The sequence below is a fragment of the Micropterus dolomieu genome, linkage group LG10, assembly GCF_021292245.1.
Source record: "Micropterus dolomieu isolate WLL.071019.BEF.003 ecotype Adirondacks linkage group LG10, ASM2129224v1, whole genome shotgun sequence".
NCBI classification, from domain to species: domain Eukaryota; kingdom Metazoa; phylum Chordata; class Actinopteri; order Centrarchiformes; family Centrarchidae; genus Micropterus; species Micropterus dolomieu.
The window spans coordinates 8740325-8757740 of record NC_060159.1 but is presented as its reverse complement, the minus strand read 5'-3'; the positions used below and the strand labels follow the sequence as shown (position 1 = coordinate 8757740).

Sequence of the window (17416 nt, the reverse complement as noted above, 5' to 3'; positions counted from 1 at the left end):
TAACTTACACTGTTGCATTAAACCCCTTGCGGATTTCTCTGTTTAAATCTGTAGTAGTCATAAAGAAGGATATGTGCAGTAAATAAAGGTAAACCGAGAAGTTGGAGGACTTTTCAACTCTGAGACTATTTGTGATGCAAGTTGCACAAAGCAAGCTGGAATTTAGATACCACTAATATTTTGTGCTTTCTGTCTACTGCACAGTAAAGATGTTAGTCACATAAAGGAAGGCATTTTTAGCACTAACTCTCAAGTTCAACCTTGTGTCAGTGTATTTGTCTGTGCAACTTCACCCAACTCAACCCCACAATGTCCCTTTAACTGTACCTGCAGCAAAATGTGGCTGGTTAAAGTACCACAAAAGTCACAAAAGGCTGAACCACTTGGGTGAAAGGTGCATGGGGTGAAAGAACAGGATGCAGTGAAGGAAGATGAAATGGAGAGTATATTAAAAGGAAAAAAAAGAGACTCCTGGTGTTTGAGAGAGAATGACTTGAAGACAGAGAAAGATATATAGAGAGGTAAAGTCTCTTGCGGTTTGAGAAAGAGAGAGAGAGAGAAAGAGGGAGGTTTTAGCCGCAGGGTAAAAGAGAAGAGGAATAAGAAAAGCAGGGTCACAGCACGGGGCAGAGAGCAAGGAGACACATAACAAGCTGAGATAAGACCCAGTGTGGACACAGGGAAGAGGAGATGACACAATCTTTCCGTTCTGTCTTCGTCTCTCCATCAACCTCTCTTCTTCTGGAGTGACTGTATGCCTGTATGTGTGATTGTGTATATGGCCACGGTGAGGATCCAGCTTGTGGGGATCCAGCATGGGTTAAAGCATGGGCGGCGTGCTCCTGTCACAGATAGGTTTCATTTGCTTGTAGTTGAGTTGTGTGGAAGCAATACGCAGAAACTATCAGGGGGTGTTTTCAGGTGTGTGTGTGTGTGTGTGTGTGCGCGCTCTGTGGGTGGGCATCAACTTCAATTTGAGATTCAGCTCTTATACAAGCCTGTGCTCCATCAGAACACATACCTTTTGGGAGGTTTTTTTTTTTTTTTTTGGCAACACAATTCACAGCATGTGATAACTGAAACCTCCTTCTGAGAGATTTAATGCTGGGCTCTGTCCAGATGTTACCATTGTAGTCTCTGTTTACGCTTAATGCATGCTGCAATACTGCTTCACTTCTCCTGTCACACTGAAGACTTGGTTGTTGCTGTTCTAATGTGTATGTGAAAAGTGTTGCGTGTCGTGACGAACCCTAAGAGCTTTATCACCCAACTCTGCAGTTCAGCTCAGATCTACGGTAGGTCTTTGTGTCTTCCAGCTGTTGTTTTTAATGTGGTTTTACAGCCTACAACTGTTTTGTTTAACTCTCACCGCTGTTATCAGTATCATATTAAGTCGCAGAAGGCAGCTTTTTCAGTGAAAAAACTCTAAACTGGACAGTGGACACTAACTGCACAGCACCAAAATAGCAGACAGACAAAGTTAGAGACTAGCTATAGAACATGCACTGAACAAAATTATAAACGCAACACTTTCCTGCAATCGGCATGCCAATTGCACGCTCCCTCAAAACTTGCGACATCTGTGGCATTGTGCTGTGTGATGGAACTGCACATTTTCGAGTGGCCTTTTATTGTGGCCAGCCTAAGGCACACCTGTGCAATACCCATGCTGTCTGATCAGCATCTTGAAATACCACACCTGTGAGGTGGATGGATTATCTCGGCAAAGGAAAAGTGCTCACTAACACAGATTTTGACAGATTTGTGAACAATATTTGAGAGAAATAGGCCTTTTGTGTACATAGAGAAAGTCTTAGATCTTTGAGTTCAGCTCATGATGAATGGGGGAAAAAACAAAAGTGTTGCGTTTATAATTTTGTTCAGTGTATTTATGCAGCTATCGTCTGGTGACGATTTAGCCTCTGGGAGAAATGACCAATGTTTTGGGGCTTTCTGTGTAGCCAGTAGCCATAATATATAGTATAGCCATTTAGCAATATCAACCTAAAAGGTGGTAACATGTCAGTGCTGGCTTAATAGCGTGTTTCGACAGGAAAAAAATCTGTCAAGTTTAATGGCATAACGAATTAAAAGCATTTAACAGTCACAAAATTTCTAAAACCTAGCCTGTAGGGCAGCCAGAAGTAAAAGACTATTGTTGTACAAGGTAGCATCCACCTAAGAATTTATGAATTTGGTTATATATGTTTCTTTTAAGCAGTGCTGCTCAAAGCTTGTACTCAGGGGATTATTTTTCTGAATGTAGACGAGTTTAGAATATACCACAAATTTAACAAAAGGTCAGTAACAATCAGGAGACGGAGACATTTTCTCCCCAAACTGCCATGAGGATAAACTCCATCAGGAAAAAAACACAAGAGCTGTCAAGACTTGGTTATCCCTTCATCCCCAACCGCTCGACTCGATCCTTCTATCCTCCATCCCTTCATCCCTCTACCCAAGTCCCATCAAACCTCCGACTGACTGACAGCCGTCCCTTTGAGGCTTCGTTTTCGGATGAAAAACCCACACATATGCACACATACACACACCCACGCCGCTATCTGATCCGATGCCGTGACTCCCCCGTCAGCGGTGCAGCTCTCCTGTTTTGTTGTGTTCTGACAGGCCGATGTTGGGTTGTGTTAGGTTGTGAATGTGTTCAGGGCTTCAGGGGTCAGAGCAGCGCAGCAGCCTCAACGCCCAGATGTGGACTCTCCCTGACGTGTCTGGCCAAGCGGAAAGCACTGAGAACAACCCTGCACATGTGCACTAGGTGATAATAAAGACCTGCATGTGTACACAAGTACAATTCGGCACGTTGAAGCAGCATGTGCAATTGCTTAAGTTGGCCTAATTAGACACTGTGGGGGATCAAGTTGGTTTGGTAGAGGAGAAATTCTATGTGGAAAAAAAGAAATTAGAGTTTTTTTAATCAGTCTTTTTACATTGTTGGACTGCAGTCAAAAAATCCAGCAAACCTGCGGCATCAGGAAATGTAGTATTAACACACCGTCGTGTCTTAAGATGGAATTGAATTTGATTTATTTTTGAACAATATGAACCCACTACAGCTTTAAAACTTTAAACAGTAGAACATTGATTGATGTAATGGTAAAAAAGAAAATTTCATATCAGCTTGACTCAGACGTAGACACAGGAACTTTGCCAAGTCAATTGAGGCAGTCAATATAAACAAATTGAAACAGCTAATAGGATGAAAGAAAAGGAGATGAAAAATATAATCCTATAAAGGCATAAAAACAGTCATACTTTTAAAATACAGTAAAGTTGAAAAATAGCATGTGATAAAGAGAAATGGAGTACAAAAGCATACAGCAATAGCAGCAAACTAATCACGAGGAAGAACAATAGCAGAACAGCATCAATATAATTAATGTGTGTGTGTAGGTATGGTTGGAGGCTTATAAGAGGGAAGACAAAGAGCCTGTTTTCACTTAATTTTTTCTCAAAGAACAGCCGCTGTAGCACCGACTGTCCTATAAAACTACACTCCCATTTATTAGCTCGATATCCAAGGTCTACTGGAGGTCTTTGGGGCCGTTTGAGGCTCGCAATCTGGGGGCGTGATGCCATGAAGCTGTGAAAACTGGCCCATGATGGGAACATATTCAACTCAAATCTTTTTTAGCAGCGCTCCAAGTTCACACATCTTTTACACGGTGCCAGAAAGGGCGGTGACGTGCACGACCCCTACGCCTTCCGCATTTTGTCATGATTGTCCTTTTTTTAGCTCGTGTACCGAACCTTCGTCTTCGTAGTGACACTGTCACAGTTTCTCCTTAAGCCATCAATTTCTTTTTTCGTCCTATGCAGAGGAACACATTCTTAAAATCTCACAGAGGAAAAGACCCAGCCAGCTTTAAGCTGTCCACTAAGTCTAAGCTGTATGTCCACGATATGTCTGAGGCAGTGCTTACTGCTCTGTCTGTTTGCTCAGCCTCAGAAAAGCCAATTGTAGTTTTTGTATCTTTCTCCTCTTTTACCCTTTTCCCTCTTCCTAGAGAAAAGCTTTCTGTTTTACCAGCTTTAAAAGAGAAGCTTAAGGGAAAAAAGGGGGATCGTTTTTTAACAGAAAGAAGCAGAAGGAGAAGACAGCCACCTATGGATGTGCCTGTGTGGAAAGGTATTGATCCAAGCAGATGAACCAGCGGTTAGCCTTGGTTTGGAGTGTATGAAGATTAGCTTTTCCTCCCCTGCCACTTTCTCTCTTTCAATCCCACTCTCTCTCTTCTCACACTTTCTGTATCTCTCCCTATCACCCTCCTCTCCCTCCCTGGCTCCCCTTCCTCTGCCCGCCTGCCTGCTGCTTACAAACACACAGCTCATTTCTTTCTGGCGGCTGGTCGTCTTGCCTGCTCACTGGAGCCTGCTGCTGAAGACTGAGAGGACCTGAGACACGAATGTGGCAGCCTGCCAACCTGTTTGTGTGTTTTGGATCACTGGTGTCTTTATCCAGCAGCTCTGTGTGTGTGCATGCATGTCTGAGAGCAAAGATAGGGTGAGGGAGTAATAGGGTTGAGTGCTGAATGTGTTTCAAGTATCTTCTTAATCACACATGGTCCGAAGCGTGTGTTTGTGTACCATATATGAGACAAGACATCTCCACGTACAAATGTACACACATTGATTCCTACCTATTGATTTTTTCTTACCCCATGCTCAAACAGGGTTTGTTTCACAGTGAGTGTGTGTGTACACGTGATTGTGTAGGTTAGTGCTTGTATTATGTGCTGGAGGGGAGAATAAAAGAGCTGGGCAGCAACCAAATGAAAGGCAGGCCCATCAGTCTTGGTAATTGAGTTATACTTTTCCACTTAACTCAGTAGTTTCCTGTGACCAAGACCAAGAGGAAACTTTCCTACTTTGCATTTTGTTTTGCATTTCCCGCTTATTGACTCAGGGACAGCCAAGGCCTGCTAAATTCAAAACAGCAGACTTGTAATCTGTCAATTTTCATGCTGCCTATCAAGGTTCTTGTAATAATGAAAAGGTTCAAAAGGTTTTTCTTAATGGTTCCATCATTAAATGTATAAAAATGAAAGCCACGAATAAATACTTAAACATCAGGCAACATGCCACAGAACATCATGCCTGTTAGTTACTGCATCACTGGGGCGTCTCAAAAGAGGCTTTGATTCGATCTTAGCCCTTATTTACTGGTGGAAACCTTCCCTAATGGCCTGCTTTCTCCCATCTCTTTTCTTCTTTGTCCGCCCCCATCGTCCTCTTCCTCCATCCTCCTCCTGTTCCTTTGTCCTCTAGGTGTAGCGGAGGTGATAGTTCTGGTGGGAGGGCGTCAGGCAATTGGGATGAACCAGCGTTCTCTGACAGCAGTCACCTGTTTTAACCCCCAGAACAGTAAGTGGTACCCGCTGGCCAGCCTGCCCTTCTACGACCGTGAGTTCTTCAGTGTCATCTCGGCGGGAGACAACATCTACCTGTCAGGTGAGCTAAATCGCCCACTCCAGCAGCACAATTGTAGCTTCCCTGTTGCAGTCATTTAGTAGCACAAAGGAAGAGGGCAGTAGATGCCATCAGTTTATGACACTGCAGTAGTGAAAGGTTATCCCTGCATCCAGGAACATAACTTTGGAATAAAAAATAAAATTTAAATGCAAATTCAGTAAATCATCTTATGATTTGTTCAAATTAATAATGTAAAAACACAAATTGACCATCAAAATTTAAGTTTTTGTTATACATCAAGTTGATTATGATGAATTCCACTGACGTTTGTGATCCCCTGACTTTTCATCTAGCACCACCATGAAGTTGACCTTCATGGATTTTAGTGAAGTGTTTCAAGAACTGTTGAATGGATTGCCATGAAATTTGGTACACACTTTCATGTCCCCCTCAGGATAAATTATAATAACTTTGAGGATCCACTGATTTTTCATCTAGTGCCGCCATTAGGTCAAATTCTTGCAAAAACTAATGACACAAGCCACAGCTGTACACGTGTTTTCTAATTAGGAATTATTAGCTTGCTGAAATGGAAAACATTATATCTGCAAAACATCAACATGAACTGGTGATTTCCTCTTACTTTTATCAAGAAAACATTTTCTGAAGGTAAAAATACATTATGGTTTTAGATCAATAAAAGCTAACCATGGAACCCTTTCATCATAATGAGTCCTGACAAAGGTCTCCTTGACATTTATGACCTCTTAGTGAGGACATTTTCACTCTACGACAGATATGATTTGGCAAAGTGAAGCTGCCAAGGCCATTGCCAACTCATTGTGAGTTGGCAATGGCCATCTCCCTTGCTGTTCACGCTGTACACCCACGATTGCATCCCCCGACATGGAGAGAACTGAAGTTTGCGGACGACACCACCATCATCGGCCGGATTTCAAACAACGATGAGACTTCATATCGGGAGGATAATCTTGCAGAGTGGTGTACAGAGAACAGCCTACTGCTCAACGTCAGCAAAACTAAGGAGCTGATCATTGATTTCAGGAAACAGGAGATAAAGACACACAATCCTGTCTACATCAGTGGTGCTGACATCGAGCAAGTGAACAATTTCAGGTTCCAGGGAATCAGCATCACAGAGAACCTGACATAGTTGTCTCACATCTCCGCGCTGGTAAAAAATGCTTGCATTTCTTGAGGACCTTAAGAAGGCCAACTTCCCGTGCCAAGTTCTTGTCAGCTTTTACAGAGGAGCAGTAGAAACCATCCTGACTGGAAACATCACAAACTGGCATGAGACTGCAGGGCCTGAAGGATACTAAAGGACAGTACCCACCCCAGCCACAGCCTGTTCACCCTGCTGCCTTCTGGGAAAAGATATAGAAGTTTCAGTTTCCGCACCAGCAGACTGCAAAGCAGCTTTTCCCCCCAAGCTATCAGACTTTTGAACTCAAATTCATCCTCAGCACTGCTCCATTGTTCATTGAATACTGTTTATTTCTGTTTCTGTATTAATGTATATTGTCTACTATGTAGCAGAAACAAGTTACAAAGCTCAATTTCATTATATAACCTGTTATATTGTGACAATAAAATGTCACAATATAAATGGTTATATAATATAGTTACATATATATACTGTAGTTACCTACCTACCTTTGTGAAACAGTTAAATACTGAAAAAGGGTGGCTGCCCTCAAAGCTTACTCATCTGTTGCTTTGAAGACTTGGATCTGCCCAACACAGCAGACAACTTTAATGTCTTCCTTTTCAGTAGAGTCCTTTTTGTATAGAATGTCTCTCCTATTTATCTTCTGTGGAGCATTTTTTGAATTTGACCTTTTTTCCTCTGTCTGGCTTTACAGTCGGCGCAGTGTTCTGCAGTTTATTTTGTTCCGTAGTGGCACACTGTGCACTCTGTGACTCCCTCTATGAGGCACCTTTAAGTTGCTTCTCCAGAGGTAGACTGAATTTCTCCCTCCACAGTCCATTTGTGCGAGAATCCTGCACGGTACTCAGACCTTGACATTGCTCCGTGGAAATGCAGCAGGATTTGTCCTGCGTGTACCTTTCCTCTCCCTTTTTTCATATAAATGTAAATTTGTGTTTGGGCATTGGAACAGGTCTGCATGTGTCCGCTTGGAGTCAGACAGCAAGTGGTGAAATCAGAGGTGTTCTAGCTAGCCAATCAACAGGCTCTGGTCTGTAACCTTCCTCACACTCGGAGCAGGGTCACTGAATCATGGCTGGTGTCACATGTCAAACTACACAGCTAACAGGGCTGCTTTGAAGAGAGCTGAAACAAGTACAGTTTTTATGGTTGGCTGGTTGACTAGTCAACACAGCAGCAAACAACTTTCAGTCAGTTAAAGGAGTCCATGTCTCACATTTTAAACATACTATATGTGGGACTGGAGATTTCAGTATTGAATGGGAAAAAATGTTATCATTATGCTACCACATAGTCGCTTTCAACCTAATGACTCCAGATACTAAAGAGGTACAGGAACTAGAAGATTTAAATTACTTTTCAAATTACGGTTTCACGATTATTATGCATTAATTAATTTCACAACACTAGTAATGACTTTATTTTTAATATTTAATGACATTAACAATTATATTTCTATAATATGTAAGTATTATTAATGTAAGAGGAATATTAACTTTTATCCACAGAGGGGAAATTGTTACAAAGGAGAATAAACTGTACTGTTACTGTCATCAACTCTCATCCATACATGTTTTAGTGAAAATGATAGAAAGAAATTGAGTGCAGTGTTAACTGAAATGCAGTGAATTGGTAGCCTATAGTCCTGAAAGTCTATAAGCTCCTGATGTATGTCAGTGTTTTACACCTGGCAACATTTTTTTCACCACAGACAGGAGAAGACAACATGATGTAACGTTAAATGTTCAGAAGGTCTTGAGGGGACTACGTTCTTCCATAAAGGCCCTTTCAGAAAAGAAGTCATTTGCACTGCATGGAAGCTGCTCAGCACTAAAGTTCAACTACTTTGACCGCAGCATGCGCGCAAGCTCGCCGTGCGGTGCACGTTGCTCGACGCAGCAACAAACCAAGCCATTGAAAATAATGGGCTTCATAGCGCAGCAGGACTGTCGTTGCGGTGGGTCTGAAAGGTTACATCTGCTTTGTTTGTTTACGTTGCACTGAAAGCTCGACTCTCACCGCTACGGCATCGATTGTAAGTGACACGTTTATATTTGATTCCCCACCAACTTGCTACGTTATTCAATATAATGTATTTGGCCTACCTTTACTTGGGCGTGCAAAGCTGGGTGGTGATCCCGCAGGTGCTGCATCAAGTTTAATGTAATTGTTCGCTTCTTTAGCAGGAACCTTTTAAACGACAAGTTTTTGAACAGGTGATCCGTCATCTTCAGTAACGCCCTGGTCAGTCTGAGTGTAGCCTACCCGAAATGCTCCCACACTGCCGACTTCAGCCGTTTCTTTGGTGGAAATAAAGCTTCACAGTTTGGCCCCTCTGCCATACTTCAGCCAGTGTGCAGCAGACTCTGATAAGCACGACACTTACGCTGGTGCACCGCTACTGTAAATTTTTTTTTTGTTTTATGCAAGTTGCCACAGTTTCATTCCGTGCAACAAAACCGCTCGGTGTAGAGGAGCCTTTACGATTAATTAACCGTGACGTTTTAAAGCGCGGTTAATAGTGAAATCCGTTAAAAGTATCCGCTATGGAGAAGCCAATAATATGAATTATTTTAACTTTAATAAACATTATAAGAAATGTCCACCCTTCGTCTTAATACTGATATGAAAGTCACCCAGTACTTCCTTATTTTGAAGCAATACACAATGTGAATCAGTGTGTGTGTGACCAAACACAGCAATGTTCCATTGGAAAGTACTTCCCCTTTTCACTTGAAGTTATCCCTTTTCCTGTTAGCTTCAAGCGAGCTAGCAGGAACTCAATGTAGTTAGTTTTCTCCAGTCAAAACCCAGGTAAAGTTCCTATATTCTATATATTTCAGGCGGCACAGAGTCTGGTGTGATGGTGGCTGATGTATGGTGCTACATGTCCCTGCTGGACAACTGGAATCTGGTCTCCCGGATGACCGTGGCTCGCTGCAGACACAATAGCCTAGTATATGACGGCAAACTCTACACCATTGGAGGACTGGGTGTGTCAGGGAACCTGGACCACGTTGAGAGGTAAGAGTCACACGAAATCAACAGCAGCCTGTCTTCAAGCAGCAGTCACCTCCAGTGGCTCCCAGCTGGTGACTGCACATTCCCATACAGCTCTAACCCTAATCTAACAGCCATCCCAGAGGCCGTGTGTGGACGATTCTGCAAAAGTGGGTGGATGCTGAGCAATCCAGTTTGAGCAAATAAATATTCACACTGAGCAGCGAAACGTGGCAGATGGCGTGGCATGCACTAGTGCGGTGCAGCATATTGCAAAAGTGGTTGGACAGGTTTGTTAGCATTTTCTGTGAGAGCAAAAGGTGCAGAGGAATGATTCTGAGCGGGAGCATATTAAATGGTCACAGCTGTGAGTGTTGTTGTGGAGCGACAGAGCACCTCTTACTTGTTTGTGAGTGGTGCATGAGTGAGAGGATTTGCTTTCAGAGAGCAGAGTGGTGTACTGTGTCTGATTCCATCCACTTCAGCGTCGACACATCACTGACACTTCATTTGAAGGTCGTCCACTGTGGCCTATTCAGCTGGGTCTTCTTAATTTTTCTGTTTTTTTGTACCCTTAGGAATATAAGCAGATCTTCATGGAGTATAATGAATTCCGGATGGCATAAAACATGAATAGAGATTGTCCAGATGTAATAATCTGATTCATATTGTCTGACTTTTGTAACACTGTTCCCCATTTCTTATTTTTCCCTCTAACCTGGGCTGAGGAGTGAGTTTCAGCAGACAGAGGGGGCTACCTCCCCTACACGGCAGAGCGAGATTAACCAAAAGCAATCAAAAGAACATTACTGAGTATATTAGAGCAGGCCGCTGCTGCTCATTACCTAGCAGCTCAATTGATCTCCAAAGCTGTTCGCAATGCACAACAGTCCTCCAAATGAAACAGCCTAATTTGATATTTCCCCATAATGCTGCCATACAGTGCCGTTATGACAGGGGGTAGATGGAATATTTGCCCCATAATGGAAACGCATTTGATTCCTCTGTCTCTGAGCTGCTTAATTTGAGAGCTGCCGATGCATCTAGGGCATTCTCAGCTCCAAAGAAATCAGCGTTGCGCCGTGTGATGTGTTTGTATGTGTGCCCTTGTGTGCATTTTTGTGCAATCATGAAGCTTCATCGAGGCCCTCAGCAACTGGACTCAATTATCAACACCGTAAAACTTTAACCTACTTTGCCTCTATCCAAGATCTGCCAGAGGCCTCTTCTGCTTGGCATCACTGCCCTAGTGATATACTTCTGAAGGTTGCAAGGGCCAGGGAGAAGTAACCCACACACCGAACAAAATAGCTGAACTCTTAATAGTGAGGTAGAAAATGCATGGTGCTCGGGCTGAAGCAAACCATTTGTAACACGGGGTCAGGGTCGAATACGCCGGCCTTATCATGTAATAGCGAACAGGTCTCAAGCTGTTTGGGAAAATTGTCAGAGCAGTCAACAGGCTTGTTTCTAAGCAACCCAGGCTTTTATTTTGTCTTTTTCAGAAACTGCTTTCTGGAGCAGGAGTCAAAACTGAGTCAGATGGTGATGCCTGCTAAAGCATTGTATTGAAAGATTTTATTTAATTTTATTCACAAATCCATTATTCATTAGTTCAGATTTCCATTAATAATGTCTTATTTGGATAATTGTGTTGACCTGGTGTGAATTGTAGATTATTCAAGTGGCAAACACTAGCAGTGTGAACTGCATGCTCCTTTGTGGAGACCAGAACATTAAACGATATTTAATGCGAAGAAGGTGACAGCTGTTTCCGGAGACTTGGAACGATACTGTAAAGATTTGACAGATTTTGTGTCCTGTGGATTTGTGTTTGGTGTCTGAAGTATTTAAAGTTTAGGTTGGCCAGAGGAAATTGTATCCTCTCCATTGGTAACTGGTAACATTTAATATACTTGTAGCCATTTTAGAGATCTACAGATATTACTGTTATGGATTAAAGTATTCGGTCTCAATCAACATTCAGATGTCAGTCCGTATGCCTCTAGAGAGAAAGTACATCTTTTCTTTGAGTTTGTGAATCAAAGCTAATGTGGCAGGTTACACAACATTTACCATAAAAGTTTTGTGAAGAATTTACTACTATGATCAGAGCTGTCTACCTCAAACTTTTTTTATAAAATATGGTGTTCTTTAGTATTTAATGACATTATGGCCAAATGTTCCACAAGCATAAATACCCATGTTCAACCCGATATGCACATTTACACCTTCGAGCAATATTCCCACCAATTCTAAAACATTGTGGTAGAAGAGCTGTTCGGAAATACTACAGCACTCCTTAACTTTAATTTATCTCTGTTGTAATGTAAAAAAAACAATGAAGGAATTAGGTGACAACAAAGATGTCTTGTCATGGACTTAAAAAGTACATCACTGAGCCTCACTGACAGCTGATTAATCCCACTTACCAACCACAGAGTCATAAATCCTTGAGAAATACCTCACACCCATGCGAAATAAGATAAGGATGAAGGTTGTATAACATAACCTCTTAACATTCTGAAGGCCCGCCCTGGTGGGAGCTTTCGGTATGTGCACACAACTGCTGTTTAAGTTCCTACTCATATGATACATCATTGGAAAGCTAAAATCCTGATTTGCCCAATGCAAACCATTTCAAGATACAATCACAACAGTGGGTACAATCAGTGCCTCTGTCAGACCACCCACTTACAATCAAAATTGACGCGACTCACCTATGAAGCCTCATAATAATCCGACAAAAAGAGTAGAACATTGAACATTGTCAACAGTCCAGATGATCCAATGAGTCCAACACACATTATTCCATCAATAAATTCCTAGGGACTGCTGCGGCATCATTTCATATTTACCAACAGACGAGCCTAATGTTTCATACGTAATAACTCCGGTTTTGATGTAAACAATTGTGATATATTGATTTCAAAATGGCTGCTGAACTCTAAACTCTGGAACTCTTTGTGTAGCCAGTAAAATTCTGAAAATAACAATATCTAGCTTCAACTATGAAGTTCATGATCTACTGGCCAAAAAACATCTGTGTAAAGCTACCGGCTAACATGGAGTGATGCAGCAGCAGCCCCAGCGCTTAGACATACCCTTAGAAAAACCTGTGTAAAATATTCATTTTCTGTGGTATTGCTATAAAATTTACTTAAATAAAATAACTTGGACTATGTAAGGCTTCATGCTGTGGTCCCACACTGTTTTCCTGCTAATAAGTCCCAGCTTTTTAAATGCATAAATTTTCAACGATAATGAAAAACTTTTCACTTTTAGTGTCCATCCATCGTCAACCTGTGACCTTCTTGCTGTGAGGCAACAGTGCTAACCACAGCACCACTCTGCCACCCACTTTTAGTGTGTTAAAACATATATTATTAAATTCCAGTAAGACTCACCGGACTGTTTGGTTAGCACTTCAGAGTGTTATCTTTCAGAGAAGCCCAAAACCATGCATTGACCCCAAATGGTTGAAGAACCGCATTCAATTGTAGGCAAATTTTACTGGAATGGCAAAGGGTTAAAAACAACAACTTAGAAGAAAAAATAACTTTTTAAAAGAATACTTGACTTTTTAAATGATGTTTTCTCATACAAATGAAAATTTGAATTTATCTCCAGTTTTTGCAGCCTTTCTTGGTCTGGCATGACCAGTAGCTCAAAGTAGCTAATGTTAGCAAACTTTAGACAGATATTTATATGTAACATTACTGAGTCAGTTTGCTAACCTTTTGACTCTTTTTAACATGTATTGTTGCACTATGTTTTAGTATTTACCATTTTGACATACAGGCGCTGGTCATATAATTAGAATATCATCAAAAAGTTGATTTATTTCAGTAATTCCATTCAAAAAGTGAAACTTGGATATTATATTCATTCATTACACACAGACTGATATATTTAATTGTGAGGATTAAAACTGACTAATGAAAACCCCAAATCAGTATCTCCGAAAATTAGAATATTACTTAAGACCAATACAAAAAAAGGATTTTTAGAAATGTTGGCCAACTGAAAAGTATGAACATGAGAAGTATGAGCATGTACAGCACTCAATACTTAGTTGGGGCTCCTTTTCCCTGAATTACTGCAGCAATGCAGCGTGGCATGGAGTCCATCAGTCTGTGGCACTGCTCAGGTGTTATGAGAGCCCAGGTTGCGTGTCTTGTTCAAGAGTGGCTTGACACAAGGAATGCGACAGCTGAAACCCATGTCTTGCATACGTCTGTGCGTGGTGGTTCTTAAAGCACTGACTCCAGCTGCAGTCCACTCTTTGTGAATCTCCCCCACATTTTTGAATGGGTTTTGTTTCACAATCCTCTGCAGGGTGCGGTTATCCCTAATGCTTGTACACTTTTTTCTGCCACACCTTTTCCTTCCCTTCGCCTCTCTATTAATGTGCTTGGACACAGAGCTCTGTGAACAGCCAGCCTCTTTAGCAATGACCTTTTGTGTCTTGCCCTCCTTGTGCAAGGTGTCAATGGTCGTCTTTTGGACAGCTGTCAAGTCAGCAGTCTTCCCCATGATTGTGTAGCCTACAGAACTAGACTGAGAGACCATTTAAAGGCCTTTGCAGGTGTTTTGAGTTAATTAGCTGATTAGAGTGTGGCACCAGGTGTCTTCAATATTGAACCTTTTCACAATATTCAAATTTTCTGAGATAATCATTTTGGGGTTTTCATTAGTTGTTATAATCATCAAAATTAAAAGGAATGAACACTTGAAATATATCAGTCTGTGTGGAATGAATGTATACATTATACAGGTTTCACTTTTTGAATGGATATTCTAATTATATGACCAGCACCTGTAGTTGCCAGATGTAGACACTGAAATATTCACAGCAAGTTACATCACTTATGCCACACGGGTTTGAATGCATTATCAGAAATTGGTAAGGCGTATCTGTTCTGGTAACAGATACCATGGCCCCCACTGGATTTATTTTGAAACTTACAGACTAGGTTCTTGATGATAATGTATTCCAAGATTAAATATTTAAACAATGTAAAGGAAACCTTACGGGGCAGGTTTTGCACCTGAATATGCATGTTTGTTTTGTGAAGGAAGAATGAGGACTTTCAAAGCTTAAGGAGGATTTGTGACACTACTGGAGGTTTGTGACAGGCAGCTTGCAGCTGGTCTGTTAAATCAACTCAGAAGACAGGTGCAATAAATCATACACAATTTCAACAGAGCTTGACAGATTAACAACAGGAGCTTATTTCATAAGACTCATAAACAGGAGTTTATTTATTTACTCAAATTAGTTTTTTTGGAACAAGATGCCAAACAAAAGCACGATTAGACAGATTATTTGTATGAAAATCCAACCCCACTTGAGAACTATTTTGCAAGTAAAAACTGATGTATCATCTTCTTGATTTTTATGTCTCTGCGCCAGAATTGTATTTTCGGGTTATCCGTACATCCCGTTCTTGTGAATGTAATATGTCAGGAAGGAATTTCTTCAAATTTCACACAAACTTCTACATGGACACAAGGAACTGGAAAATTTTGTGGTCAAATTTCAAAGACACTGCAACCTCACAAAACACGTTTTTGGCTATAACTCAAGAACTGATGACCATATTTCACAGTTGGTCGGACGATGAATTGGTGACACTTTTGACTTAAAGTTCACTTTGACCTCAAAACTTAAGACTGAATTGTAAACAATAGCCTGCCTCATTCTGAATTTCAGGCATCATTGGAATCGCGTGATTGCAAACAACCTATTTGGAGCGTGAATTTCACCTACAGCTCATAGAGAAGCTTAGTATCTAAAAATGCAAGGAGAAAACACAAACACGGCTATACTGTATAATATTCTATCTTTTCATGGTAATCATCCTGAATCCTTCATTAATAAGTACAAACAATGTATATTTGGTGGAATCATACATATATATCATATCATCTCCTATTCACAAGTGCCTTGTTTGCTTCTGTATACAATGCACATTTTCTTATCTTAAAATTTCATATTTTAACTGATCATAAAATCTAGATATGAATTCTTTTATAAATAAAGCATAGCTTTAAAAAAACGGGTTACGATCATACAGATCACTTTCTGGCCATTTCTTCAGGCATTTGTTCATATCTGTTTTGATAAATGAGCTCCATTTACTGCTGATCCTTTATTTTGTAGCTAACCACCAGATTTGGCAGGTGTGGCTCTGCTCTGAGACACAGTTGGCTCAACTGCATCTCAGTATTGTTGGGCCAAAACTCTAAAGATAGAGACTCTAACAGGGAGGCAGCCAGTCCACAGCAGGACTAAACCCTGACCAGTGGAGATAAGGGAACTGTTACTCAAGCCTTTTTTGTCGCCTCCGCACAAATAGGAAGAACTGCACAGGTCTGAAGTGCAGTTGTAATATGGAGAGCTAATAACATTCAGAAATAATTAGTCAATGTATGCTGTGGCTGCCGTGTTTGATATGCAGATGGCTGGTGGGGATTGTATCTGAAGGCTGGGGAACGTCATGCAACGGTGCAACAGCACTGAGTTGATTTGCTTCGCTCATAGAGTGATTGATGCGGATTGTTTACACACGCAGCCAATCGTCTTCATTGTGTATGCATCTGCATTTCTATTCGCACTTGTATGTTCCCATAATCATTGTTCCTTCAGCATATGTGCACATGTATGCCGCTGTGCATACACTATGTGTTTGTTGGTGTGTCCGTCTGTGTGTCTGCATATATCAGCCGGCCTCAGCCAAGGTTTCTCACCTTCCAGCTGACTCCTAATTTACAGTCCTTCCTGCCTCCCTCGCTCCCCATCTCTCCATCCATCTCACTGAGGGTTTCACGCTCCTAACCGTGAAATTCACCAACATTCACAATTATGTCTTCAATCAGAGCCATCTCAAAGCTAGTAGGACGCAGCCTTTCTTTGGGAACGGCAGGGGGTCCAAATCAACACTCAGAGGACCGAGCAGGCTTGTTCCTGTCTCCGTTTTCTACACTAATGACTGACAGATTTCTAGGGATGGGAGCAGTCGAGTTCGGGAGGCTTTTAACTTGCAATCAGGTACCCTGGGCCTGCATGCTTCTCAGCATGTTGATCCTTTGGCAAACCAATATGATTGCAGATATTGAATAATTCATGGGTGTCTAATGATGTGTCAATCACAGATGGTTTTGTTTTATTTATTGCGCGCTATGCACAGGTTTGTGCGTCCTCCAAGTTCTATTGCAAGTTAATATTGCATGAAGACTGTTAGCAACATGACACTGAGTACAGCAACTAGCTTTTCTCATCAGGGATGTTGTGTTGTTTGGCTGACAAGTCTGGAGGAGAGAAGAGCAATTTGCAAAGATCATGTTCTCTGGCTTTTTATATCTTTTCAGACTAAAATGACCTTCTAGATCGCTGTAAATAAAAGCACAATGTGCCCGTAAAATCTGTGGAGAAAGCTCCATTGTTCATGTTGATTAACTGGCACATTTGTTGTTGTTTAAGCATCCCTGCACTTTACTACTGTGTATAGTTATTCAGTAGTATTTTCCGTCATCTAGTGCTGATTTACAGAACTGTTGTTTTTCCAACTCCGTGAAGGTCGTTGAGCGTGGTCAGCCTTGCTCTCATTTAACCAATGCCTTTATCCTACTCTTAACACAACTCTGCTCCATCTATGTTTTGAATTTTGCTTTTTCCATTAAGTGGAGTTATACTTTCGACCAGCATAATGGGCCGTTTCAAGAATATTGACTTAGCCTGATGCAGGAGGTGAATCGTTATGCCTGAAAGACCTTGTGGAGGAGCATTGA

General features: G+C 41.3%; 1 protein-coding gene across 3 annotated transcripts in view; it reads left to right on the top strand.

Moving 5' to 3' along the window:
- The window catches only part of LOC123977672 (kelch-like protein 29), a 212939-nt gene that overhangs the window by 165526 nt on the left and 29997 nt on the right, over positions 1–17416 (top strand). For all 3 annotated transcript variants that reach the window (XM_046060558.1, XM_046060559.1, XM_046060560.1), the window contains 2 exons: positions 5287–5469; positions 9466–9646. In XM_046060558.1, the coding sequence (XP_045916514.1) occupies positions 5287–5469; positions 9466–9646 (364 nt within the window). The remainder of the gene's footprint in view (positions 1–5286; positions 5470–9465; positions 9647–17416) is intronic.